The sequence below is a fragment of the Phyllobates terribilis genome, unplaced genomic scaffold, assembly GCF_046119375.1.
Source record: "Phyllobates terribilis strain yellow unplaced genomic scaffold, ASM4611937v1 Scaffold_10__3_contigs__length_209671492, whole genome shotgun sequence".
NCBI classification, from domain to species: Eukaryota; Metazoa; Chordata; class Amphibia; order Anura; family Dendrobatidae; genus Phyllobates; species Phyllobates terribilis.
This window is the reverse complement of record NW_027362770.1, coordinates 154,056,873-154,084,532: the sequence shown is the minus strand read 5'-3', so window position 1 is coordinate 154,084,532 and position 27,660 is coordinate 154,056,873. Positions and strand designations below refer to the sequence as shown.

Below are 27,660 nucleotides of genomic sequence, written 5' to 3'. Positions count from 1 at the left end.
GCTCATCAAGAGAATGCCAAGAGTGTGCAAAGCAGTAATCAAAGCAAAAGGTGGCTACTTTGAAGAACCTAGAATATAAGACATATTTTCAGTTGTTTCACACTTTTTTGTTAAGTATATAATTCCACATGTGTTAATTCATAGTTTTGATGCCTTCAGTGGGAATGTACAATTTTCAAAGTCATGAAAATACAGAAAAATCTTTAAATGAGGTGTGTCCAAACTTTTGGTCTGTACTATATATATATATATACACACACACACACACATGCAAATCGGCTCTTCAGGGAGGAACTCTAGTGCCATCTATTGGAAGTTATAATTGTAAAAAGTCAGTATCGACCCTTTAACGAGCCTTGTCACATGACTTAGGATAAAAGCCAAACCAGAATCTCGGTTTGCAGAATCAGTGTTTCAGGGTGTTACCCCTCGTCACACACAAGATTATATTCTCGCTAGACAATTTTTAAAAATATACAGAAAGGGGGATGGCTTAAAGTACACTAAATTGAGCTAAGATTTTGGAATTTTGACTGTTTAATTTCTTTATATATCTTGAAAACCAAAAAAAAAGAAAAAAAAAATATATGTATATATACATACACATTTTTTTTTAGCAATGACTGCTGGGACAATATATTAACTAATTAAACAATTTCCAAAATCTTGGCTCAGTTTCGTGCACTTTAAGCTACACCTATTTCTAAACATTTTACAAAATTGTTTAGCCAGGAACAAAATAAAAGTCTAAAGTGCATAATAAATTTGATTTTTTTTTTTTTTTTTACCAAATTGGCACATTCAGCTTAAAGAGAACCTGGAAATTAAACAATTGTAAACTCCGCCATACAGTTCCAAAGATATGCGCCTATTTATTTAGTACTTTTTGTGACCTTTATAAGGGTGGGGAGGGCGACACTCTGGAACCGTATGGCAGATTAAAAAAAATAAAATAAAAAAGCAGGGGGAATGAAATAGGAGCAAAAAGTGGGACTCTTTTGACCTGATGACGGGTCCGCTTTAAGTTCCCGCTCGGTCCATATTATGAGCCTTTAGGCACTCCAAATCCTACTTTTCCTCCAGTAAGGCTTACGTTCCCACAATGAGTTTTTGACGTTGCAGATTTTCTGAACCCATTATGTAATATAGGTCACTTGCATTTTTTCGAAAATACGCAGCGTAAAGAACTAATAATCATGGGAACGTAGCCTAAAATCAAAGAATGCTTCCATAATATGGACTCCGACTGCCATATTTTTTTCTCCCTCACTGATTCTTACATGGAAAATAGTGATCGTTTTGGCAAACGGGATGTGATTTTTACCGTATTCTGTGCTGAGGTATCTGATGGAGAAGAAATAACCCCAATATCCAACAAGTGGATCATTTTAAAGGGGTATTATGAAGGCTACAATTTTCGGCGTATGAACAGCATATATCACTGATGTTTAATCAGTCATCAAATTTTCGGCAGGCAATGGCATAAAAATTTGGTGTGGTTTATGTAAACTCGCCCGAAATTGAATGTTCTTAGGGCGGGACTTAAAGGGGTTGACCACTAGCAGACTGGCACCATTACGTCAATGGTAGTGGTGTCCCCTGGAGGTCACGTGACATAAACAATGTCATGTAATCGAGATTTTGGCAAAGACTGAGCCCACCATGGGGATGATAACTAATTGAGAGGATGAAGCCCCTCTGTAGTCTTCATACACTCCGCCAACCAGATATGTATGTAACACCCAAAAATATAATATGGGACTGTATAAACATCCCTTTAAGAAATCAAAAAGATAATTGATGACCAATCTTAATTAATTTGACAACATAGAAGTGGAGCAAACTGTGTAAACAAAAATCGCTATGTCACCCATAGCAACCAATCACAGTGCAGCTTTCATTGTTCCAGAGCAGAATTCAAAATGAAAGGTGAGCTGTGATTGGTTGCTACAGGCAACTTTACTCTTTTCCATCTCCCACTGTTTCAGATTTTGGTAGAAATGAGACAAAAATAGAGTAAAAACAGCCCTTAAATAATTATGTACACCTTCAGGTTCGGTCACCGATTCTAAATGATAGAGGAAAGGGCTCATTTTCGTTTTTACACCCCTTCATCTCAAGGCTCGTACACAGACATATGATGGCTTCGCTTTTGAGGGAGGAGTTGTAGTTTTGACTCCAAAAATACGACACCATTCATTTTACCATAAAATGTACTGAAAAACGAGAAAAAAATTCCACGTGCGGTGAAATGGCCCAAAAAAAAAAAGCAAAAGCAATTACGTCATTATTTTGGGGTTTTGTTTTGATGGCGTTCATTGCGTGGTAAAAAGTGATCTGGTAACAGGATTCTTCAGATCAGTACGATTATGGCGATATCAGACCGGTACATGTTTTTGGTTTTTTTTACTATTTTATAGGATTGAAAAAAAAAAATTCTGAAATTTGTAAAAAAAAAAAAAAAAAAAAAAAGTTTAAAAGAAAATAAAAAAGTTTTGCCCCATTCAAAATAAAACAATCAAAAAAAATATACACACGTTTGGTATCGCCGAGTTCAGAATCACCCAATCAAAATATAAAGTAAATTAATCTAATTGGTAAATGGCGTAATAATAATAAAAAAAAAAAAAATCGAAGCTCCAGTATTTAGTTTTCTGGTCGCCGCAACATTGCAATAAAATGCAATAACAGGCGATCAAAACATCGTATCTACCCCAAAATGATATCAATAAAAACGTCAGCTCGGCGCAAAAAAAATAAGCCCTCACCCGGCCCCAGATCCCAAAAAATGGAGACGCCATGGGTCTCGGAAAGTGCCAACATTTTTATTTAAGTGGTCAAAAAAAAATTCTACGTTTGTAAGAAAAAATAAAAGAACCTCTACATGTTTGGCATCTACAAACTCGTAATGACCTGGAGAATCATAATGGCAGGTCAGTTTTTGCATTTAGTGAACATGGTAAACAAAAAACCCAAAAAACAATTTTGGAATTGCACTTTTTTTGCAATTTCACAGCACTTGGAATTTTTTTCCCCGTTTTCCAGTACATTATATGGTAAAATCAATGGTATCGTTCAAAAGTACAACTCGTCCCGCAAAAAACAAGCCCTCACATGGCCATATTGACGGAAAAATTTAAAAAAAAAACAGTTATGGCTCTGGGAAGAATGGGAATAAAGAAACAAGAAAATGAAAAATCGCTCGGGGGTGGATTTTTTAAGTGATGGGAGCCTAAAGAGGCATAGGTACATAGGTATGGCGCCATTTAAATGCCGCTGTTAGTGATTTACAGCTGCATTTAATGGGTGAAATGGCACAGGATCACTGCTGTTATAGGCAGGTACCAGCTGTATAAAACAGCCAGCGCTTCTCCTCCGGTACCCCAATCCCCTTCATGACACGTATATATACGTCATGGCGCATGAGGGGTATACGCAAGGTTTTAAATATACAGCTCTACTTAAGACAGACTCGAGGAATACTGTCAGGGTGACATGCAAGATCTGAAGAAGGATGGAAATATCCCACTGTCCATAAAAGTAACGCTATACCAAGGAAAAGCATACTCATCTGGAGGCGAACAACAACTCCCAGCATGCCCCTACCAGCCTGGCACAAGGAGGAGAAGTGTTGGGAAATGTCATACAACATAATGGCTGGTGTCCGCATTGAGGTCCACTAAGTGATCGTGGCGATTGATGCAGATGCACCGGATGGCGGGTTTATTTATTTCTCCTGGCGCGAGACTGATAATAAAATGGCTGATGCCCGTGTTGGGGCTGACGGAAAGTTCTCGGGACTTTTTCAGGTCGGGCGGAAAGGTGAAGTGAAGATCTTCTACAAAGTACTTGATCCAGTTCCTCATGTAAGCTCCGTGGCTGACCAGCAGGATATTGGCGTCCAAGGTGACGTCGCTGTTCTCCTGGATGGCGCCTCCTTGGTTTTCACGGTTGTGATTGATGAATGGGGAGAGGTCAACGGCCGTCACCCGCTCACGCCCCGCAGCGCCAAGAGAAGCCTGGTCATTGGCACTTGTTTCATCCATTACCATCTGGCAAAGGAACTCAAAGAAGTCCTTGGCCCGAGCTCGAACCTTAAAAAAAAAAAAAAAATTGGAATAATCATAATACCTGTTACAGATGCTGCAGAACCTCCTAACACACGTCAGCGGCTGCAGAAGCTCCTAACACACCTCAGCTGCTGCAGAACCTCCTAACATATGTCAGCTGCTGCAGAACCTCCTAACACACCTCAGCTGCTGCAGAACCTCCTAACACACCTCAGCTGCTGCAGAACCTCCTAACACACCTCAGCTGCTGCAGAACCTCCTAACACACCTCAGCTGCTGCAGAACCTCCTAACACACCTCAGCTGCTGCAGAACCTCCTAACATATGTCAGCTGCTGCAGAACCTCCTAACACACCTCAGCTGCTGCAGAACCTCCTAACACACCTCAGCTGCTGCAGAACTTCCTAACACACCTCAGCTGCTGCAGAACCTCCTGACACACCTCAGCTGCTGCAGAACCTCCTAACACACCTCACCTGCTGCAGAACCTCATAATACACCTCAGCTGCTGCAGAACCTCATAATACACCTCAGCTGCTGCAGAACCTCATAATACACATCAGCTGCTGCAGAACCTCATAATACACATCAGCTGCTGCAGAACATCATAATACACCTCAGCTGCTGCAGAACATCATAATACACCTCAGCTGCTGCAGAGCCTCGTAATACACCTCAGCTGCTGCAGAACCTCATAATACACCTCAGCTGCTGCAGAACCTCATAATACACCTCAGCTGCTGCAGAACCTCATAATACACCTCAGCTGCTGCAGAACATCATAATACACACACAGACAATCTATTATATGACCCCGCACAGAACTTACCTGCTCCAGGGTTTCTCCTCCTGGCGGAGTATATGAAGGACACTGCTCACCCGATTTCTTCGCCATGATCTTCAGCTCACTAAGCGGCTGCCCCTCTGCAACGCCATATTTCTACAACATAACATTTTAATAGAATAATTTCTATGAAAAGTCCCACAATAACTGTGCACAAGAATATACATGTAAAACATTGTCAAGGAAAACTGACGGATGCCAAACGATCCAATGTTCTGGATTATCGGACAGTACTAGAAAACATACAGAACCTGCTAATATAACAGTGTCACAGATTGCTTAGTGACTGGAGCTCCCTCTGGTGACCAGACTTTGTTACTGCACTTCCATCAGTCCTGATCAGATCACATTTCTTTTGCGCATCTTTATATATTAACCTCATAATGACCAAATTTTTTCAATTTTATCCCCTTCTTTCAATTCCAGCAACCATATCTTTTTTTTTTTTTTTTTAAGCTGTATAATGCCTCAATTTATGGGCAACAAAAAATTTTTTGAGCTCAGTTTGGGACACGTATAAATTATTTTTTTTATTTCTGAATATGAACTATAAATTATTTTTTATACTATTCACATTTCAAGGGTAAGAAAAGAAATCCTCATTGGTACAATGAGTCGATGTTATTATTGATACCACTTTGAAATATATATGACCCTTTGATCGCTCCTTAAAGCATTTTTTTATGGTATTGCAGCGACCCCCCCCCCCCCAAAAAAAAAATGCAATTTGTGCGTTTTTAATCTTTTGCTGTTTACGGTATTTTTTTTTTAATTATCTTTATTTTTAATGGGGGAAAAAGGGGGTGATTCGAACTTTTATGTTTTTTTTCAGATTGTTTAAACAAAGTTTTTTACTTCCACTTTTTACTGTACTCATTAGTCCCCTTAGGGGACTTGAAGTTATGTTCGTCTGATCTCTTGTTCTATATACAGCAATAACACAATATTGCGGTATATAGCAAAGATCACGATCTCCTGTGAAGTCAACAGACCCCCGGCTGTCCCGGACTGATTTTTCAATCTCACTTCATGGATAAAATCTGTATTCAGTGAAGACAGAATTTCCCATTACTGAGATAGGAGATGACAGTTGGTGCTTATATGATTCTATAAAGAGGGGAGGAGCTAGAGGCCGACACAGACATTCCAGGGAGGAGCTAGAGGCGGACACAGACATTCTAGGGAAGAGCTAGAGGCAGACACAGACATTCTAGGAAGGAGCTAGAGGCTGACATAGACATTCTAGGGAGGAGCTAGAGGCAGGCCCAGACATTCTAGGAAGGAGCTAGAGGCAGACACAGACATTCTAGGGAAGAGCTAGAGGCAGACACAGACATTCTAGGGAGGAGCTAGGGGCAGACACAGACATTCTAGGGAGGAGCTAGAGGCAGACACAGACATTCTAGGGAGGAGCTAGGGGCAGACACAGACATTCTAGGGAGGAGCTAGGGGCAGACACAGACATTCTAGGGAGGAGCTAGAGGCAGACACAGACATTCTAGGGAGGAGCTAGAGGCAGACACAGACATTCCAGGGAGGAGCTAGAGGCGGGCACAGACATTCTAGGGAAGAGCTAGAGGCAGACACAGACATTCTAGGGAGGAGCTAGGGGCAGACACAGACATTCTAGGGAGGAGTTAGAGGCCGACACAGACATTCTAGGGAGGAGCTAGGGGCAGACACAGATATTCTAGGGAGGAGCTAGGGGCAGACACAGACATTCTAGGGAGGAGCTAGAGGCAGACACAGACATTCTAGGGAGGAGCTAGAGGCAGACACAGACATTCCAGGGAGGAGCTAGAGGCAGACACAGACATTCTAGGGAAGAGCTAGAGGCAGACACAGACATTCCAGGGAGGAGCTAGAGGCAAACACAGACATTCTAGGGAGGAGCTAGAGGCAGACACAGACATTCCAGGGAGGAGCTAGAAGCCGACACAGACATTCTAGGGAGGAGCTAGAGGCAGACACAGACATTCCAGGGAGGAGCTAGGGGCAGACACAGACATTCCAGGGAGGAGCTAGAGGCAGACACAGACATTCTAGGGAGGAGCTAGGGGCAGACACAGACATTCTAGGGAGGAGCTAGAGGCAGACAGAGACATTCCAGGGAGGAGCTAGAGGCGGACAGAGACATTCCAGGGAGGAGCTAGAGGCGGACACAGACATTCTAGGGAAGAGCTAGAGGCAGACACAGACATTCTAGGGAGGAGCTAGAGGCAGACACAGACATTCTAGGGAGGAGCTAGAGGCAGACACAGACATTCCAGGGAGGAGCTAGAAGCCGACACAGACATTCTAGGGAGGAGCTAGAGGCAGACACAGACATTCCAGGGAGGAGCTAGGGGCAGACACAGACATTCTAGGGAGGAGCTAGAAGCCGACACAGACATTCTAGGGAGGAGCTAGAGGCAGACACGACATTCCAGGGAGGAGCTAGGGGCAGACACAGACATTCTAGGGAGGAGCTAGGGGCAGACACAGACATTCTAGGGAGGAGCTAGAGACAGACACAGACATTCTAGGGAGGAGCTAGAGACGGACACAGACATTCTAGGGAGGAGCTAGAGGCAGACACAGACATTCTAGGGAGGAGCTAGAGGCCGACACAGACATTCTAGGGAGGAGCTAGAGGCAGACACAGACATTCTAGGGAGGAGCTAGGGGCAGACACAGACATTCTAGGGAGGAGCTAGAGGCAGACATTCTAGGGAGGAGCTAGGGGCAGACACAGACATTCTAGGGAGGAGCTAGGGGCAGACACAGACATTCTAGGGAGGAGCTAGAGGCAGACACAGACATTCTAGGGAGGAGCTAGAGGCAGACACAGACATTCCAGGGAGGAGCTAGAGGCGGGCACAGACATTCTAGGGAAGAGCTAGAGGCAGACACAGACATTCTAGGGAGGAGCTAGGGGCAGACACAGACATTCTAGGGAGGAGTTAGAGGCCGACACAGACATTCTAGGGAGGAGCTAGGGGCAGACACAGATATTCTAGGGAGGAGCTAGGGGCAGACACAGACATTCTAGGGAGGAGCTAGAGGCAGACACAGACATTCTAGGGAGGAGCTAGAGGCAGACACAGACATTCCAGGGAGGAGCTAGAGGCAGACACAGACATTCTAGGGAAGAGCTAGAGGCAGACACAGACATTCCAGGGAGGAGCTAGAGGCAAACACAGACATTCTAGGGAGGAGCTAGAGGCAGACACAGACATTCCAGGGAGGAGCTAGAAGCCGACACAGACATTCTAGGGAGGAGCTAGAGGCAGACACAGACATTCCAGGGAGGAGCTAGGGGCAGACACAGACATTCCAGGGAGGAGCTAGAGGCAGACACAGACATTCTAGGGAGGAGCTAGGGGCAGACACAGACATTCTAGGGAGGAGCTAGAGGCAGACAGAGACATTCCAGGGAGGAGCTAGAGGCGGACACAGACATTCTAGGGAAGAGCTAGAGGCAGACACAGACATTCTAGGGAGGAGCTAGAGGCAGACACAGACATTCTAGGGAGGAGCTAGAGGCAGACACAGACATTCCAGGGAGGAGCTAGAAGCCGACACAGACATTCTAGGGAGGAGCTAGAGGCAGACACAGACATTCCAGGGAGGAGCTAGGGGCAGACACAGACATTCTAGGGAGGAGCTAGAAGCCGACACAGACATTCTAGGGAGGAGCTAGAGGCAGACACGACATTCCAGGGAGGAGCTAGGGGCAGACACAGACATTCTAGGGAGGAGCTAGGGGCAGACACAGACATTCTAGGGAGGAGCTAGAGACAGACACAGACATTCTAGGGAGGAGCTAGAGACGGACACAGACATTCTAGGGAGGAGCTAGAGGCAGACACAGACATTCTAGGGAGGAGCTAGAGGCCGACACAGACATTCTAGGGAGGAGCTAGAGGCAGACACAGACATTCTAGGGAGGAGCTAGAGACAGACACAGACATTTTAAGGAGGAGCTAGAGGCAGACATTCAAGGGAGGAGCTAGAGGCAGACACAGACATTCTAGGGAGGAGCTAGAAGCCGACACAGACATTCAAGGGAGAAGCTAGAGGCAGACACAGACATTCTAGGGAGGAGCTAGAGGCAGACACAGACATTCTAGGGAGGAGCCAGAGGCCGCCACAGACATTCTAGGGAGGAGCTAGAGACAGACACAGACATTCTAGGGAGGAGCTAGAAGCCGACACAGACATTCTAGGGAGGAGCTAGAAGCCGACACAGACATTCTAGGGAGGAGCTAGAGGCAGACACAGACATTCTAGGGAGGAGCTAGGGGCGGACACAGACATTCTAGGGAGGAGCTAGAAGCCGACACAGACATTCTAGGGAGGAGCTAGAAGCCGACAGACATTCTAGGGAGGAGCTAGAAGCCGACACAGACATTCTAGGGAGGAGCTAGAGGCAGACACAGACATTCTAGGGAGGAGCTAGAAGCCGACACAGACATTCTAGGGAGGAGCTAGAGACAGACACAGACATTCTAGGGAGGAGCTAGAGTAAGGACACAGACATTCTAGGGAGGAGCTAGAGTAAGGACACAGACATTCTAGGGAGGAGCTAGAGTCAGGACACAGACATTCTAGGGAGGAGCTAGAGACGGACACAGACATTCTAGGGAGGAGCTAGAGACGAACACAGACATTTTAAGGAGGAGCTAGAGGCTGACAGATATTCTAGGGAGAAGCTAGAGGCAGACACAGACATTTTAAGGAGGAGCTAGAGGCAGACAGACATTCTAGGAAGGAGCTAGAGGCAGACAGACATTCTAGGGAGGAGCTAGAGGCAGACAGACATTCTAGGGAGGAGCTAGAGACAGACACAGACATTCTAGGGAGGAGCTAGAGACAGACACAGACATTCTAGGGAGGAGCTAGAGACAGACACAGACATTCTAGGGAGGAGCTAGAAGCCGACACAGACATTCAAGGGAGAAGCTAGAGGCAGACACAGACATTCTAGGGAGGAGCTAGAGGCAGACACAGACATTCTAGGGAGGAGCCAGAGGCCGCCACAGACATTCTAGGGAGGAGCTAGAGACAGACACAGACATTCTAGGGAGGAGCTAGAAGCCGACACAGACATTCTAGGGAGGAGCTAGAAGCCGACACAGACATTCTAGGGAGGAGCTAGAAGCAGACACAGACATTCTAGGGAGGAGCTAGGGGCGGACACAGACATTCTAGGGAGGAGCTAGAAGCCGACACAGACATTCTAGGGAGGAGCTAGAAGCCGACACAGACATTCTAGGGAGGAGCTAGAAGCCGACACAGACATTCTAGGGAGGAGCTAGAAGCCGACACAGACATTCTAGGGAGCAGCTAGAGGCAGACACAGACATTCTAGGGAGGAGCTAGAAGCCGACACAGACATTCTAGGGAGGAGCTAGAGTCAGACACAGACATTCTAGGGAGGAGCTAGAGTCAGGACACAGACATTCTAGGGAGGAGCTAGAGACGGACACAGACATTCTAGGGAGGAGCTAGAGACGGACACAGACATTTTAAGGAGGAGCTAGAGGCTGACAGACATTCTAGGGAGGAGCTAGAGGCAGACACAGACATTCCAGGGAGGAGCTAGAGGCAGACACAGACATTCTAGGGAGGAGCTAGAGGCAGACACAGACATTCTAGGGAGGAGCTAGAGGCGGATACAGACATTCTAGGGAGGAGCTAGAGGCGGACACAGACATTCTAGGGAGGAGCTAGAGGCGGATACAGACATTCTAGGAAGGAGCTAGAGGCGGACACAGACATTCTAGGGAGGAGCTAGGGGCAGACACAGACATTCCAGGGAAGAGCTAGGGGCAGACACAGACATTCTAGGGAGGAGCTAGAAGCCGACACAGACATCCTAGGGAGGAGCTAGAGGCAGACACAGACATTCCAGGGAGGAGCTAGGGGCAGACACAGACATTCTAGGGAGGAGGTAGGGGCAGACACAGACATTCTAGGGAGGAGCTAGAGACAGACACAGACATTCTAGGGAGGAGCTAGAGACGGACACAGACATTCTAGGGAGGAGCTAGAGGCAGACACAGACATTCTAGGGAGGAGCTAGAGGCAGACACAGACATTTTAAGGAGGAGCTAGAGGCAGACACAGACATTCTAGGGAGGAGCTAGAGACAGACACAGACATTTTAAGGAGGAGCTAGAGGCTGACAGACATTCTAGGGAGGAGCTAGAAGCCGACACAGACATTCTAGGGAGGAGCTAGAGGCAGACACAGACATTCTAGGGAGGAGCTAGAAGCCGACACAGACATTCTAGGGAGGAGCTAGAGTCAGGACACAGACATTCTAGGGAGGAGCTAGAGACGGACACAGACATTCTAGGGAGGAGCTAGAGACGGACACAGACATTCTAGGGAGGAGCTAGAGACGGACACAGACATTTTAAGGAGGAGCTAGAGGCTGACAGACATTCTAGGGAGGAGCTAGAGGCAGACACAGACATTTTAAGGAGGAGCTAGAGGCAGACAGACATTCTAGGAAGGAGCTAGAGGCAGACACAGACATTCCAGGGAGGAGCTAGAGGCAGACACAGACATTCTAGGGAGGAGCTAGAAGCAGACACAGACATTCTAGGGAGGAGCTAGAGGCAGACACAGACATTCTAGGGAGGAGCTAGAGGCAGACACAGACATTCTAGGGAGGAGCTAGAGGCAGACACAGACATTCTAGGGAGGAGCTAGAGGCAGACACAGACATTCTAGGGAGGAGCTAGAGGCAGACACAGACATTCTAGGGAGGAGCTAGAAGCCGACACAGACATTCTAGGGAGGAGCTAGAGACAGACACAGACATTTTAAGGAGGAGCTAGAGGCAAACAGACATTCAAGGGAGGAGCTAGAGGCAGACACAGACATTCTAGGGAGGAGCTAGAAGCCGACACAGACATTCTAGGGAGGAGCTAGAGACAGACACAGACATTCTAGGGAGGAGCTAGAGACAGACACAGACATTCTAGGGAGGAGCTAGAAGCCGACACAGACATTCAAGGGAGAAGCTAGAGGCAGACACAGACATTCTAGGGAGGAGCTAGAGGCAGACACAGACATTCTAGGGAGGAGCCAGAGGCCGCCACAGACATTCTAGGGAGGAGCTAGAGACAGACACAGACATTCTAGGGAGGAGCTAGAAGCCGACACAGACATTCTAGGGAGGAGCTAGAAGCCGACACAGACATTCTAGGGAGGAGCTAGAGGCAGACACAGACATTCTAGGGAGGAGCTAGGGGCGGACACAGACATTCTAGGGAGGAGCTAGAAGCCGACACAGACATTCTAGGGAGGAGCTAGAGGCAGACACAGACATTCTAGGGAGGAGCTAGAGGCAGACACAGACATTCTAGGGAGGAGCTAGAAGCCGACACAGACATTATAGGGAGGAGCTAGAGTCAGGACACAGACATTCTAGGGAGGAGCTAGAGACGGACACAGACATTCTAGGGAGGAGCTAGAGACGGACACAGACATTTTAAGGAGGAGCTAGAGGCTGACAGACATTCTAGGGAGGAGCTAGAGGCAGACACAGACATTTTAAGGAGGAGCTAGAGGCAGACAGACATTCTAGGAAGGAGCTAGAGGCAGACAGACATTCTAGGGAGGAGCTAGAGGCAGACAGACATTCTAGGAAGGAGCTAGAGGCAGACACAGACATTCCAGGGAGGAGCTAGAGGCAGACACAGACATTCTAGGGAGGAGCTAGAGGCAGACAGAGACATTCTAGGGAGGAGCTAGAGGCAGACACAGACATTCTAGGGAGGAGCTAGAGGCAGACACAGACATTTTAAGGAGGAGCTAGAGGCAGACACGGACATTCAAGGGAGGAGCTAGAGGCAGACACAGACATTCTAGGGAGGAGCTAGAAGCCGACACAGACATTTTAAGGAGGAGCTAGAGGCTGACACAGACATTCTAGGGAGGAGCTAGAGGCAGACAGACATTCTAGGGAGGAGCTAGAGGCAGACACAGACATTTTAAGGAGGAGCTAGAGGCAGACACAGACATTTTAAGGAGGAGCTAGAGGCAGACACAGACATTCTAGGGAGGAGCTAGAGGCAGACACAGACATTCTAGGGAGGAGCTAGATGCGGACACAGACATTCCAGGGAGGAGCTAGAGGCGGACACAGACATTCTAGGGAGGAGCTAGGGGCGGACACAGACATTCTAGGGAGGAGCTAGGGGCAGACACAGACATTCTAGGGAGGAGCTAGAGTCAGGACACAGACATTCTAGGGAGGAGCTAGAGTCAGGACACAGACATTCTAGGGAGGAGCTAGAGTCAGGACACAGACATTCTAGGGAGGAGCTAGAGTCAGGACACAGACATTCTAGGGAGGAGCTAGAGTCAGGACACAGACATTCTAGGGAGGAGCTAGAGTCAGGACACAGACATTCTAGGGAGGAGCTAGAGTCAGGACACAGACATTCTAGGGAGGAGCTAGAGACGGACACAGACATTTTAAGGAGGAGCTAGAGGCTGACAGACATTCTAGGGAGGAGCTAGAGGCAGACACAGACATTTTAAGGAGGAGCTAGAGGCAGACACAGACATTCTAGGGAGGAGCTAGAGGCAGACAGACATTCTAGAGAGGAGCTAGAGGCAGACAGACATTCTAGAGAGGAGCTAGAGGCAGACAGACATTCTAGGAAGGAGCTAGAGGCGGACACAGACATTCTAGGGAGGAGCTAGGGGTGGACACAGACATTCTAGAGAGGAGCTAGAGACAGACACAGACATTCTAGGGAGGAGCTAGAGTCAGGACACAGACATTCTAGGGAGGAGCTAGAGTCAGGACACAGACATTCTAGGGAGGAGCTAGAGTCAGGACACAGACATTCTAGGGAGGAGCTAGAGTCAGGACACAGACATTCTAGGGAGGAGCTAGAGTCAGGACACAGACATTCTAGGGAGGAGCTAGAGTCAGGACACAGACATTCTAGGGAGGAGCTAGAGACGGACACAGACATTCTAGGGAGGAGCTAGAGACGGACACAGACATTTTAAGGAGGAGCTAGAGGCTGACAGACATTCTAGGGAGGAGCTAGAGGCAGACACAGACATTTTAAGGAGGAGCTAGAGGCAGACACAGACATTCTAGGGAGGAGCTAGAGACAGACACAGACATTCTAGGGAGGAGCTAGAGGCAGACACAGACATTCTAGGGAGGAGCTAGAGGCAGACACAGACATTCTAGGGAGGAGCTAGAGGCAGACACAGACATTCTAGGGAGGAGCTAGAGGCAGACACAGACATTCTAGGGAGGAGCTAGAGGCAGACACAGACATTCTAGGGAGGAGCTAGAGGCAGACACAGACATTCTAGGGAGGAGCTAGAGGCAGACACAGACATTCTAGGGAGGAGCTAGAGGCAGACACAGACATTCTAGGGAGGAGCCAGAGGCAGAAACAGAAACAGACATTCTAGGGAGGAGCTAGAGGCAGACACAGACATTCTAGGGAGGAGCTAGAGGCAGACACAGACATTCTAGGGAGGAGCTAGAGGCAGACATTCTAGGGAGGAGCTAGAGGCAGACACAGACATTCTAGGGAGGAGCTAGAGGCAGACACAGACATTCTAGGGAGGAGCTAGAGGCAGACACAGACATTCTAGGGAGGAGCTAGAGGCAGACACAGACATTCTAGGGAGGAGCTAGAGGCAGACACAGACATTCTAGGGAGGAGCTAGAGGCAGACACAGACATTCTAGGGAGGAGCTAGAGGCAGACACAGACATTCTAGGGAGGAGCTAGAGGCAGACACAGACATTCTAGGGAGGAGCTAGAGGCAGACACAGACATTCTAGGGAGGAGCTAGAGGCAGACACGGACATTCTAGGGAGGAGCTAGAGGCAGACACAGACATTCTAGGGAGGAGCTAGAGGCAGACACAGACATTCTAGGGAGGAGCTAGAAGCCGACACAGACATTCTAGGGAGGAGCTAGAAGCCGACACAGACATTTTAAGGAGGAGCTAGAGGCTGACACAGACATTCTAGGGAGGAGCTAGAGGCAGACAGACATTCTAGGGAGGAGCTAGAGGCAGACACAGACATTTTAAGGAGGAGCTAGAGGCAGACACAGACATTCTAGGGAGGAGCTAGAGGCGGACACAGACATTCCAGGGAGGAGCTAGAGGCGGACACAGACATTCTAGGGAGGAGCTAGGGGCGGACACAGACATTCTAGGGAGGAGCTAGGGGCGGACACAGACATTCCAGGGAGGAGCTAGAGGCGGACACAGACATTCTAGGGAGGAGCCAGAGGCCGCCACAGACATTCCAGGGAGGAGCTAGAGGCAGACACAGACATTCCAGGGAGGAGCTAGAGGCAGACACAGACATTCCAGGGAGGAGCTAGAGGCGGACACAGACATTCTAGGGAGGAGCCAGAGGCAGAAACAGAAATTCTAGGGAGGAGCTAGAGGCAGAAACAGACATTCTAGGGAGGAGCTAGAGGCAGACACAGACATTCTAGGGAGGAGCTAGAGGCAGATATTCTAGGGAGGAGCTAGAGGCAGACACAGACATTCTAGGGAGGAGCTAGAGGCAGACACAGACATTCTAGGGAGGAGCTAGAGGCAGACACAGACATTCTAGGGAGGAGCTAGAGGCAGACACAGACATTCTAGGGAGGAGCTAGAGGCAGACACAGACATTCTAGGGAGGAGCTAGAGGCAGACACGGACATTCTAGGAAGGAGCTAGAGGCAGACACAGACATTCTAGGGAGGAGCTAGAGGCAGACACAGACATTCTAGGGAGGAGCTAGAAGCCGACACAGACATTCTAGGGAGGAGCTAGAAGCCGACAGACATTTTAAGGAGGAGCTAGAGGCTGACACAGACATTCTAGGGAGGAGCTAGAGGCAGACAGACATTCTAGGGAGGAGCTAGAGGCGGACACAGACATTCTAGGGAGGAGCTAGAGGCAGACACAGACATTCTAGGGAGGAGCTAGAGGCAGAAACAGACATTCTAGGGAGGAGCTAGAGGTAGACACGGACATTCTAGGGAGGAGCTAGAGGCAGACAGACATTCTAGGGAGGAGCTAGAGGCAGACAGACATTCCAGGGAGGAGCTAGAGGCAGACACAGACATTCTAGGGAGGAGCTAGAGGCAGACACAGACATTCTAGGGAGGAGCTAGAGGCAGACACAGACATTCTAGGGAGGAGCTAGAGGCAGACACAGACATTCTAGGGAGGAGCTAGAGGCAGACACAGACATTCTAGGGAGGAGCTAGAGGCAGACACAGACATTCTAGGGAGGAGCCAGAGGCAGAAACAGAAACACACATTCTAGGGAGGAGCTAGAGGCAGAAACAGACATTCTAGGGAGGAGCTAGAGGCAGACACAGACATTCTAGGGAGGAGCTAGAGGCAGACACAGACATTCTAGGGAGGAGCTAGAGGCAGACACAGACATTCTAGGGAGGAGCTAGAGGCAGACACAGACATTCTAGGGAGGAGCCAGAGGCAGAAACAGAAACACACATTCTAGGGAGGAGCTAGAGGCAGAAACAGACATTCTAGGGAGGAGCTAGAGGCAGACACAGACATTCTAGCGAGGAGCTAGAGGCAGAAACAGACATTCTAGGGAGGAGCTAGAGGCAGACACGGACATTCTAGGGAGGAGCTAGAGGCAGACAGACATTCTAGGGAGGAGCTAGAGGCAGACACAGACATTCTAGGGAGGAGCTAGAGGCAGACACAGACATTCTAGGGAGGAGCTAGAGGCAGACACAGACATTCTAGGGAGGAGCTAGAGGCAGACACAGACATTCTAGGGAGGAGCTAGAGGCAAACACAGACATTCTAGGGAGGAGCTAGAGGCAGACACAGACATTCTGCAGCAAGTTCTCCTGAAACGAAAGTTACACTTTAATCCTTCTCTACTACAGAAAAGCTAAAAAACACTAATCATTGAGCCACCGAAAAATATTCATCCCATAACACTTACCCTCTCCCGCAGTCTGGCGTCATAGTTTATTCTAATCTCCTCACTGGGCTTGTTGTTCTTCATGATAGTACAAGCGGTCTATAAAGGAAGATTAGAGTTAGTAACTTTTCTATGGGGAAGACACGATCAGACTACAAACAGGTTTTATTTGTAGTCTGTAAGCTTGAAGATACAGATCTGCAGAGATTGCTAAATCAATCAACAGTTACACATATCCTTGAAATCACCTGAAGAAATCCTGATTCTTATTGCAAGCCTATACTGAAAAAATACTTGGCTTTTTATACTAAGCTTGAAGAAAAGTATGGTTTTATTACCTCATCCCCAGAAGTTAAAACTGCTTTTGGTTCACAAGCCAGTCTAATAAATTCAGGAACTGTCACAATTCTCTATAGCTCTTTACTTCGGTTTCCATTCTTCTTCAGTGGGTGGTTCCTCTTCATTGGTATTCTGTCAGCACTATAGGTGCTTGAATTAGCTTTTCCCCCCACTTCTCATCACTGCATTAAGCATGCTATTGTCTAATGGCCTGCCTGCCCTGAACTGAAAGCATGCTCCTCTGTTATGCTTGTATGCAGTTTGACAGATAAAAGAGCAGACATAAAGTCCCACTTCCTTTAGAAAGGAAAAAAACCCATCCCTCACTTCCTGTAGAGACAAAGACCCGACCCCTCACTTCCTGTAGAGACAAAGACCCGCCCCCTCACTTCCTGTAGAGACAAAGACCCGCCCCCTCACTTCCTGTAGAGACAAAGACCCGCCCCCCACTTCCTGTAGAGAGACAAAGACACCCCCCTATTTCCTGTAGAGACAAAGTTACAGGGGCAGCAAGTGTGTGTTGGGTGCAGACATTATTGGTAGCCAGGGGAAAAATGCATGCGGACACAGTATGGGAAGCGAGAGTGATAGGATATGTGTGCGGACACAGTATGGGGAGTTGAGGGGGATGTGTAAGGAGGAAATATGAAGAGGCAGGGGAAACGTGTAAGAAGACTATTGAGGGGAATAGTGTGAGGAGACAGTATGGTTAGCAGGGGGATGTGAGAGAAGACAGTATGAGGAGGGGAGGGGGAAATAATGGGGGAAGAAAAGTGAGTGGGCACAGAATAGAGACTGAGTAGTGGGCGGGGGACAGTGTAAGGTCACAGCCAGGAGGGGATAGTATACCAAGGAGGGGGGAGTGTGGTGAGGAGGCACAGTATAGAGAATGGGCCCTATAGGGGGGGTACAGTGTGAGAGGACAGTGTGAAGAGGGGGCCCAGTATGGAAATGAAAGGGAAGTGTGGAGAACATGTACCATAAGACGTACAGTGTGGGGGTCCAATTTTGTGCAGGGAATATAGTGAGGGGCAATTATTTATTCAGGGACTCAGTGTAGGGAAGATAATTTTATTCAGGAGCATTATAATGACACTGCTATCTTTAAGGGCACAGTGTCAGGATGTGCTGTAGAAGACCGGAGAAGATGGAAGTCTGCAGAGACGAGCTGTGTGTGAGAAAAGTCATCATGGAGTCTGGAGAAGATGAAGAAGAAAAGAAAGAGAACAACTCCAGAGACAACATCATCTATCAGGTACCGATGTAAATGTTTTTTATGATGCTGACATTTTTTTATTTATGTTAGCAGCATTAAACATGTTGTCCACGTTTGTGATGAGTCTGCAGTCATTCTATGTGACTGCAGACTTCTGAATTCTCACAGTGCACACTGCACGCTGTCAGGATCCTCTCGTGCTGGCAATTTGTATACTTGCGGTCAGGTGCTGACTAGACATGTGTGGTCTCACTCAATGACAATGAATTGAGCGAGACTGGACAAGTCTAGTCGGAATGTGGCAGGAAATATACAAATCTCATACTTGTGGTGACATGGCCGTCCACTTTTGCCACGGCAAGGGAGAATCCTAAATGTGTGCAGTGCATGTGCTGTGAGAATTCAGAAGCTTGAAGACACACAGTGACTGCAAACTTTCATCTCAAACCTGGACAAGCCCTTTAATTATAAAATGAAGCGCTGTATGTAATCCTAACAGCGTGTAATATCCTCACTGTCAGGATTCAGCTCTGCTTGCAGGTTCCATCAGTCATCACATGGACACTTCACTCACAAGAGATTTTCATACTTACGGTCACGTGATAACGATGCTTCTCTCAGAGAGAATTAGGAAGAGCAGCTCGTCGGCATGTGACTAAGGCCACGGCCCCACTATCAGTATTTGGTCACTATTTTTTCTCTGGAGTGGAAGCCAAAATTGGGTGAGGAACAATCAGAGAAAAGGTATAATAGAAACAAGTCATCAATTCTGCATTTATCACCCACATCTGGTTTTGTCTCCCACTCCTGAGAAAAAAATATGGACCAAATACTGATAGTGGGGACGTGGCCTTAGTGTGCAAATCGCATATGTGCTGGGCGAGGGGGCGCCAAACGGAATTCTTGCCCTGGGTCCTAGAAGACCTAGATACACCTCACCATGGTTCCGCACTTGCCTGCTTTGCACGGATCAGGTCACTGGAGAACACGTGTGTAAAGCGGACATCACTGAGGAAGCGGCCGGCCGCTTCCGCCTGCATGAATCCTATTTCAGAGAGGGGTTCATCTATACCTTGTCCTGTAGATAAATGATGCAAACAGCAGATGACAATTTAGGAAGTTTCAAGAGCCCATGCTACATATTGTGACATATGCCAAATTCAGCCTTTTTTGTCCATTTAAAGGACCATTACACCTGTAGCCAACATACCATAAAAGTGCAATAATATACGCAGAACTGCTAATGTTATTCACTCAATAAAAGAACTGGACATACAGGTGACAGAAAATACAGGAGACAGAAAAATCTTAAAAAAAGTATTGCATCTGTGAACCATTCACTTCAATGAGTCACTACTGTAATAAAAAGTATTCTTCTGGCCACTATCCAAAAGTATACCACAAAAATATATGGACTACGGTTGTCTTTGTAAGAAAACCCCTTTAAAGAGCACTTTACGCTATACAAATATAAGTATTACAATACTGGTGTAGTACTGCTGGAAACCAGTGGCACAAGCAGGAACAGCAAGTGGTAGTAGCAGTTCTTGAAGTTAACATAGGAGTTGTAAGAAACAATCTGTAGATTAATTAAAACAGACTGGGTAAGAATGTTCAGGAGCTGGAGACTGAAACTAGGCTAAAAGCTAGACATAATACTCAAGCAATGAGTGCGAGGTCCATGTGGCTTTAAGTAGGCCCAAACAGGAAACAAGATGGATTGCATAGATTCAGAACTCGCCATCCTGGTAAAGGGCAATCGCACAACACAACAGCAGCCTCTAGTGCTAAGGAATGAAACTGCAGCACAAAGTGAACAGTAGCGGCCACTAGTGGTCAAACTGTAGAAGGCAACAGAAATCCTGACAATAAGGGACCAGCTGAGGTTAAATAGGGACACATTAATTGCTTTTTTAGAACACTAGTTATTTTAGGGCACATTTTAGAATGACGAAGAAATGTAATTAATATATGGGGTCAGGTGCCTTTAAGACCATTCAACACCATTTGTCACAACCTCGTTGGGTCAATGACAACCGTTTGCAATGACGTTGATATATCAGAAGGCACAAACGCTGGCGCCACACTGGTCTGACCTTTCTACGAGCCAACTTTGGCCGAGAGATCAGTCTCCGCGTGATTGCAATAACCTTACACTGCTCCTTAGAAACTGAGAAGAGAAGAAATAGATCACTAACAATAATACAATTTATGTAATAGAACCAGATACAACGAGCTCGTCTGCTCCTTGATCGGATGCTCGGCGCTAATTTACTTTGGGTCTGATTAGATGACGACATTGGATGCCTGGGACTAATCATCCAGGTAATTAAGTTAGTTAAAGCCAATGGCCCCAATGTATCCAAGAGAATTCTGGCGGAAAAGTCTTTGAAAAGTCTCAAATATTTTGCGCAAGTCAGAGTTGCACAAAACTTGTACGACTTTTGGCGTTTCCACGTACGGTATTAGTCATATGCATGCGTCTCTTAATGAACAGGGGCATCTGACTCCATCACACCCCCTTAAAGTAGGAGGTGAGCTGTGACATCATCTATTGTGAATGGTGGATCCTGTGTTAGCTACTGTATATAGAGGTGTTATCAGTCATTATACAGGAGGAGGAGGAGGTGAGCTGTGACATCACCTATTGTGAATGGTGGATCCTGTGTTATCTACTGTATATAGAGGTGTTATCAGTCATTGTACAGAAGGAGGAGGTGAGCTGTGACATCACCTATTGTGAATGGTGGATCCTGTGTTATCTACTGTATATAGAGGTGTTATCAGTCATTGTACAGGAGGAGGAGGTGAGCTGTGACATCACCTATTGTGAATGGTGGATCCTGTGTTATCTACTGTATATAGAGGTGTTATCAGTCATTGTACAGGAGGAGGAGGTGAGCTGTGACATCACCTATTGTGAATGGTGGATCCTGTGTTATCTACTGTATATAGAGGTGTTATCAGTCATTGTACAGGAGGAGTAGGTGAGCTGTGATATCACTCATTGTGAATGGTGGATCCTGTGTTATCTACTGTATATAGAGGTGTTATCAGTTATTGTACAGGAGGAGGAGGAGGTGTGCTGTGACATCACCTATTGTGAATGGTGGATCCTGTGTTATCTACTGTATATAGAGGTGTTATCAGTCATTGTACAGGCGGAGGAGGAGGTGAGCTGTGACATCACCTATTGTGAATGGTGGATCCTCTTTTATCTACTGTATATAGAGGCGTTTCCTCTCATTATAGTGCTGCCTGTATTGATAATGAGAAAATTCTTCCATAGAGAACAGAAAATATCAACCTATCGAGGTCTTATTTTTTTTCTGGGAGCAGAGTGCACTTTCCACATTTACCATCATGGAATACAAACGTTTAATTTTAAAAAATATTGTGGGAAATTTTTGACAATATTTCATTTTTTTTTATTCTTACAAAAGAACTGAAGATTTGTTGTAATTACAATATACTGGCACACATATGTATGACGCCACACTGTGCTTGTGCGCAGACATACATACCAGTATGCCCTAGCAGACTTTTACAATAATAAGCTATGGGGACCTTTATCAAATCTCCCATCTGACTCTGTAGTGAGTGCAGCTTTGGCGATCAAGTTGCAGGGGTTGGTGATTACGGCTACAAAAGAATCTCTCCCTCTGTGCAGCGGATGGTCGCGCTCGACCAAGAAACTAAGAATTTTGGAAAAAGCGTGGCTGTGTATAACAGCCGTCCTTCTGCTGTCGATAGCAGTGTCCACACAATCACCTTAACCTGGTAAATTATATGAGGCTGTTTACATATTTTTACATCAGGAAAAGGTTTAAGAACGACCTGTCACTTGTCATAAATAAGCATTTTTTTTTACCTGATGTAAATGCTGCTGTTCTCCTGAATCCGGCGATGTTTTTCTTTTGTTCCTGCGCCTCTCAGTTCCCGAGATATGGCTCCTTCTTTCCAAGATAGAAATCAACTCTTTTTAAACAAGTGGGCGTGGTCACCATCAAGGCAACCACAAAGAGTTGGTTGCCACACCCACTTGCTTAAAACTCTAGATACAAACATTGGGAAGATGGAGCCATATCTCGGGAACGGAGAGACGCAGGAACGAAAGAAAAACATTGCCGGATTCAGGAGAACAGCGGCATTTACACCAGGTAATAAAATACATATTTAAGCTTTAAGACCCCAACACAATGATGTTTACAGATCCTTGTCCAATAAAATTACATATTGCCCTTATGATAGAAATGTTTGCTTCCTTTCTATAATACACAGGTAAAGCAAATAAGGAGGTTACTGTCCCTTTAAATCATAGATTTTTAATGATATTGTTTCTTACCTTGAAGTAATTTTTCTTTGTTGTATCGGGTCTCCCCACTTGACAGGAAAACAGAAGGTGAAAATATATCATTGTTGTAGAAAAGGAAAATCTTCATTTATTTCACAACAAAAAGTAGAGATGGGTTAAAAACCAAAACCACGAGCGGAATTCTGCTAAGTCGTCACCATGGTGCCAATACAGCTTAAAAAGTTATTTCTTATCATTAAAAGTTATCACCTATCTAAAGAGTAGCAAGGCGGTGGTCCCCGAGATCAGGGTCGTAGTAGACCACGCTCTATTCAATCTCTATGGGAATCCCGAGAGCGCCACCACTCCGTATTGATGGTGCATTTCAGAACCTCGTTCTTGGGTTCCATGAGGTTTCCCCTCCATAATCCTATCTTTTGTATAGATGGGAACAACCCCATATGCATCAAAGAGGTTGCCCGATCTTCTGATAAAAGTCTGCAGACATCTCAATCCTGACAGCGTACGATGCGCACAGTCAGGGTTCTTCAGTATTGTGGGTGAGAACGATTTGCACACTTCCGGCCACATTCCGACTAGACGTGTCCAGCTTCCCTTAATACAAGTGAATCGAAAGAAGCTGAGCATGACTAGTCGGCATGTGACCACATGTATTCAATTCGCATACTTGTAGTCATGTGTTCACCCGCTCTCATCGGCAATACCGATGAATCCTGACAGTGTGCGCACAGCGCTGTCAGGATTCAGAAGTCTGCAGGCGCATAGAGCAACTGCAGAATTTTATAAGACCACCAGACAACCCCTCAGGTCACAATGCCGATGTAGGCAACAGCATCTGACTATTTTATATGAATAACGGCCACCTCACTCTCCACTGACATATTAAGGAAAAGGCAGATTGGGCACGTTAAATAGCTATGCCCGATCCATTTGCTCTCATGGGAGATGAGCTGTCGCCAGAGATGTCTGACAGCAGCTTATTCCCTTGTATTGAAAGATATATGAATGCTCGACCCAAACGGAGTATACGTACATGTATAAGGGAAAATCGGAGGACCTCTATAGCCAATAATTGGCCTCGAGATGTGACCGCTGAAGACAATGATTGGCAGCAGAGGTCAAACCTGCAACATGATATCATTACTGCCATGCAGTAAAGAGAAATCAATGAGAAACACTGAAGTATAAGTGGATTTAAAGTGTTAGCGCCCCCCAAAAAATCAAGTTATTGACTCGGGGAGGCGCCCCCCCCCGGCGCCCCACCCCCACCCAAGCCGTCCCGAGAGCAGGACCCGGGGAGACGCCCCCCCCAGGCCGTCCCGAGAGCAGGACCCGGGGAGACGCCCCCCCAGGCTGTCCCGAGAGCAGGACCCGGGGAGACGCCCCCCCCAGGCCGTCCCGAGAGCAGGACCCGGGGAGACGCCCCCCCCCCCAGGCCGTCCCGAGAGCAGGACCCGGGGAGACGCCCCCCCCCCCCCAGGCCGTCCCGAGAGCAGGACCCGGGGAGACGCCCCCCCCCCCCAGGCCGTCCCGAGAGCAGGACCCGGGGAGACGCCCCCCCCCCAGGCCGTCCCGAGAGCAGGACCCGGGGAGACGCCCCCCCCCCCAGGCCGTCCCGAGAGCAGGACCCGGGGAGACGCCCCCCCCCCCCCCAGGCCGTCCCGAGAGCAGGACCCAGGGAGACACCCCCCCCCCAGGCCGTCCCGAGAGCAGGACTCAGGGAGACACCCCCCCCTCCAGGCCGTCCCGAGAGCAGGACTCAGGGAGACACCCCCCCCCAGGTCGTCCCGAGAGCAGGACTCAGGGAGACACCCCCCCCCCCCAGGCCGTCCCGAGAGCAGGACCCGGGGAGACGCCCCCCCACCCCACCACTCCCAGGCCGTCCCGAGAGCAGGACCCGGGGAGACGCCCCCCCCCCCCCCAGGCCGTCCCGAGAGCAGGACCCAGGGAGACACCCCCCCAGGCCGTCCCGAGAGCAGGACCCAGGGAGACACCCCCCCTCCAGGCCGTCCCGAGAGCAGGACCCAGGGAGACACCCCCCCCAGGCCGTCCCGAGAGCAGGACCCAGGGAGACACCCCCCCCCCCAGGCCGTCCCGAGAGCAGGACCCAGGGAGACACCCCCCCCAGGCCGTCCCGAGAGCAGGACCCAGGGAGACACCCCCCCTCCAGGCCGTCCCGAGAGCAGGACCCAGGGAGACACCCCCCCCCTCCAGGCCGTCCCGAGAGCAGGACTCAGGGAGACACCCCCCCCCAGGTCGTCCCGAGAGCAGGACTCAGGGAGACACCCCCCCCCCCCAGGCCGTCCCGAGAGCAGGACCCGGGGAGACGCCCCCCCACCCCACCACTCCCAGGCCGTCCCGAGAGCAGGACCCGGGGAGACGCCCCCCCCCCCCCCAGGCCGTCCCGAGAGCAGGACCCAGGGAGACACCCCCCCAGGCCGTCCCGAGAGCAGGACCCAGGGAGACACCCCCCCTCCAGGCCGTCCCGAGAGCAGGACCCAGGGAGACACCCCCCCCAGGCCGTCCCGAGAGCAGGACCCAGGGAGACACCCCCCCCCCCAGGCCGTCCCGAGAGCAGGACCCAGGGAGACACCCCCCCCAGGCCGTCCCGAGAGCAGGACCCAGGGAGACACCCCCCCTCCAGGCCGTCCCGAGAGCAGGACCCAGGGAGACACCCCCCCCCCAGGCCGTCCCGAGAGCAGGACCCAGGGAGACACCCCCCCCAGGCCGTCCCGAGAGCAGGACCCAGGGAGACACCCCCCCTCCAGGCCGTCCCGAGAGCAGGACCCAGGGAGACACCCCCCCTCCAGGCCGTCCCGAGAGCAGGACCCAGGGAGACACCCCCCCTCCAGGCCGTCCCGAGAGCAGGACCCAGTGAGACCCCCCCCCTCCAGGCCGTCCTGAGAGCAGGACTCAGGGAGACACCCCCCCCAGGCCGTCCCGAGAGCAGGACCCAGGGAGACACCCCCCCCCCCAGGCCGTCCCAAGAGCAGGACCCAGGGAGACACCCCCCCCCAGGCCGTCCCGAGAGCAGGGCTCGGGGACCCCCAATGATAAACAAGTTATCCCCTTATCTATGGATAGAAGATAAAGAGTTATTTCCAGAAAATAAAATCATCATGTACTTACTATGTAATATTCTACATTAGTCTACAGCGTCCTCCCAACCTACCTGCTTTTTGTCAATCCCCTTTAATATATAAATGTCATTGACTCCCCCTAGTGGTAATGGTTGGTAACTAGAATTTTATCATTTCAAGGGGTTGCATTGTTCCCCTCTGCATTCTGTGGGTATTAGGGGGGCAGGTCATGTGATGAATGGAAATGATGCCCCCCATCCCCTACAGGACTGCAGTCATATACCCCTCTTAGTCATGCCAAGTAGTGCCAGACCATATATGGGCTCAGGTTGTGCCCATAATAGCCCGGACCCTGCTCTGCAGCCCCCGCTCTGCAGCCCCCGCTGAGGCTCCTGTGACCTTTCCCAGCAGATGGTAGCAGCAGTGGGGAAACACAGGACTCACTGTCTGACGATGGTCAACGCGAACCTGGCCATGTCTAGAGGTCGGTGCCGGCCGCGTCCTCACAGCTCCGCATTGCAGGCGACTCCGGCTCTGATACAATGTATCACCGGTTTCCAGAGCGGAGCCAATCACTGCGCCGCTCACAAGGGGCTGCCTGGAACCCAGGCGTAAGGTGGCTCATGATTGGCTGGCGCACACAGCGTGCACAGCGATTGGCGTCGGCGCCGCCGTCTATGGAAACTGAAGATTCTAAAGAGTTCTGTGCTGCGGAGACAAGTGTCATGTGCGAGGAGAGGAGAGGAGAGAACAGGAGAGGGGAGGACAGGAGAGGAGAGGACAGGGGAGAAGAAGAGAGGCGGGGAGAGGGGAGGACTGGAGAGGAGAGGACAGGGGAGAAGAAGAGAGGCGGGGAGAGGGGAGGACTGGAGAGGAGAGGACAGGAGAGAACAGGGGAGGACAGGAGAGAACAGGAGAGGGGAGGACAGGAGAGGAGAAGACAGGGGAGAAGAAGAGAGGCGGGGAGAGGGGAGGACTGGAGAGGAGAGGACAGGAGAGGGGAGGACTGGAGAGGAGAAGACAGGGGAGAAGAAGAGAGGCGGGGAGAGGGGAGGACTGGAGAGGACAGGAGAGAACAGGAGAGGGGAGGACTGGAGAGGAGAAGACAGGAGAAAACAGGAGAGGGGAGGACTGGAGAGGAGAGAACAGGAGAGGGGAGGACTGGAGAGAACAGGAGAGGGGAGGACTGGAGAGGAGAAGACAGGAGAGAACAGGAGAGGGGAGGACTGGAGAGGAGAAGACAGGAGAGAACAGGAGAGGGGAGGACTGGAGAGGAGAGGACAGGAGAGAACAGGAGAGGGGAGGACTGGAGAGGAGAAGACAGGAGAGGGGAGCACAGGAGAGGAGAAGACAGGAGAGAACAGGAGAGGGGAGGACAGGAGAGGAGAAGACAGGGGAGAAGAAGAGAGGCGGGGAGAGGGGAGGACTGGAGAGGAGAGGACAGGGGAGAAGAAGAGAGGCGGGGAGAGGGGAGGACTGGAGAGGAGAGGACAGGGGAGAAGAAGAGAGGCGGGGAGAGGGGAGGACTGGAGAGGAGAGGACAGGAGAGAACAGGGGAGGACAGGAGAGAACAGGGGAGGACAGGAGAGGAGAGGACAGGAGGGGAGAGGCTGGGAGAGGACAGGGGAGGAGAGGTGAGAATAGATAAGAGGAGAGGAGAGAAGGGGCAAATGATGGAGACGGGAGGAGAGGAGACTTGCTGCAGGCGGTACGTAAGGAGGAGAGGAGACGTGCCGCAGGCGATACGTAAGGAGGAGAGGAGACGTGCCGCAGGCGATACGTAAGGAGGAGAGGAGACGTGCCGCAGGCGGTGCGTAAGGAGGAGAGGAGACATGCCGCAGGCGGTA

The 27,660-nt window shown here is 49.2% G+C and overlaps 2 protein-coding genes across 3 annotated transcripts in view; one reads left to right on the top strand and one right to left on the bottom strand.

Moving 5' to 3' along the window:
* Positions 1–222: 222 nt before the first annotated feature.
* TIGAR (TP53 induced glycolysis regulatory phosphatase) lies at positions 223–26,799 on the bottom strand. Its single transcript, XM_073649955.1, has 6 exons — positions 26,258–26,799; positions 22,764–22,801; positions 19,375–19,496; positions 16,885–16,962; positions 4,900–5,010; positions 223–4,094 (listed from the first exon to the last, which is right to left on the bottom strand). Exons 1-6 carry the CDS (start codon positions 26,287–26,289, stop codon positions 3,642–3,644), a joined length of 834 nt encoding a protein of 277 aa, XP_073506056.1. The 5' UTR covers positions 26,290–26,799; the 3' UTR covers positions 223–3,641.
* LOC141164563 (uncharacterized) overlaps positions 26,264–27,660 on the top strand; it is a 42,770-nt gene continuing 41,373 nt past the window's right edge. For both annotated transcript variants that reach the window (XM_073649954.1, XM_073649952.1), the window contains exon 1: positions 26,264–27,521. In XM_073649954.1, coding sequence (XP_073506055.1) covers positions 26,356–27,521 — 1,166 coding nt within the window. In that variant the 5' untranslated portion in view covers positions 26,264–26,355. The remainder of the gene's footprint in view (positions 27,522–27,660) is intronic.

Bases quoted from the DNA above. Each gene is read 5' to 3' on its own strand.
- TIGAR (XM_073649955.1), bottom strand. From the start codon at position 26,289: ATGGCCAGGTTCGCGTTGACCATCGTCAGACA. The intron at 16,963-19,374 runs GCAAGTGCGGAA...CTTCCTTTATAG, and splicing joins ACCTGATCCGTGCAAAGCAG to ACCGCTTGTACTATCATGAA. The intron at 5,011-16,884 runs GTAAGTGTTATG...GTTATGTTGTAG, and splicing joins ACGCCAGACTGCGGGAGAGG to AAATATGGCGTTGCAGAGGG.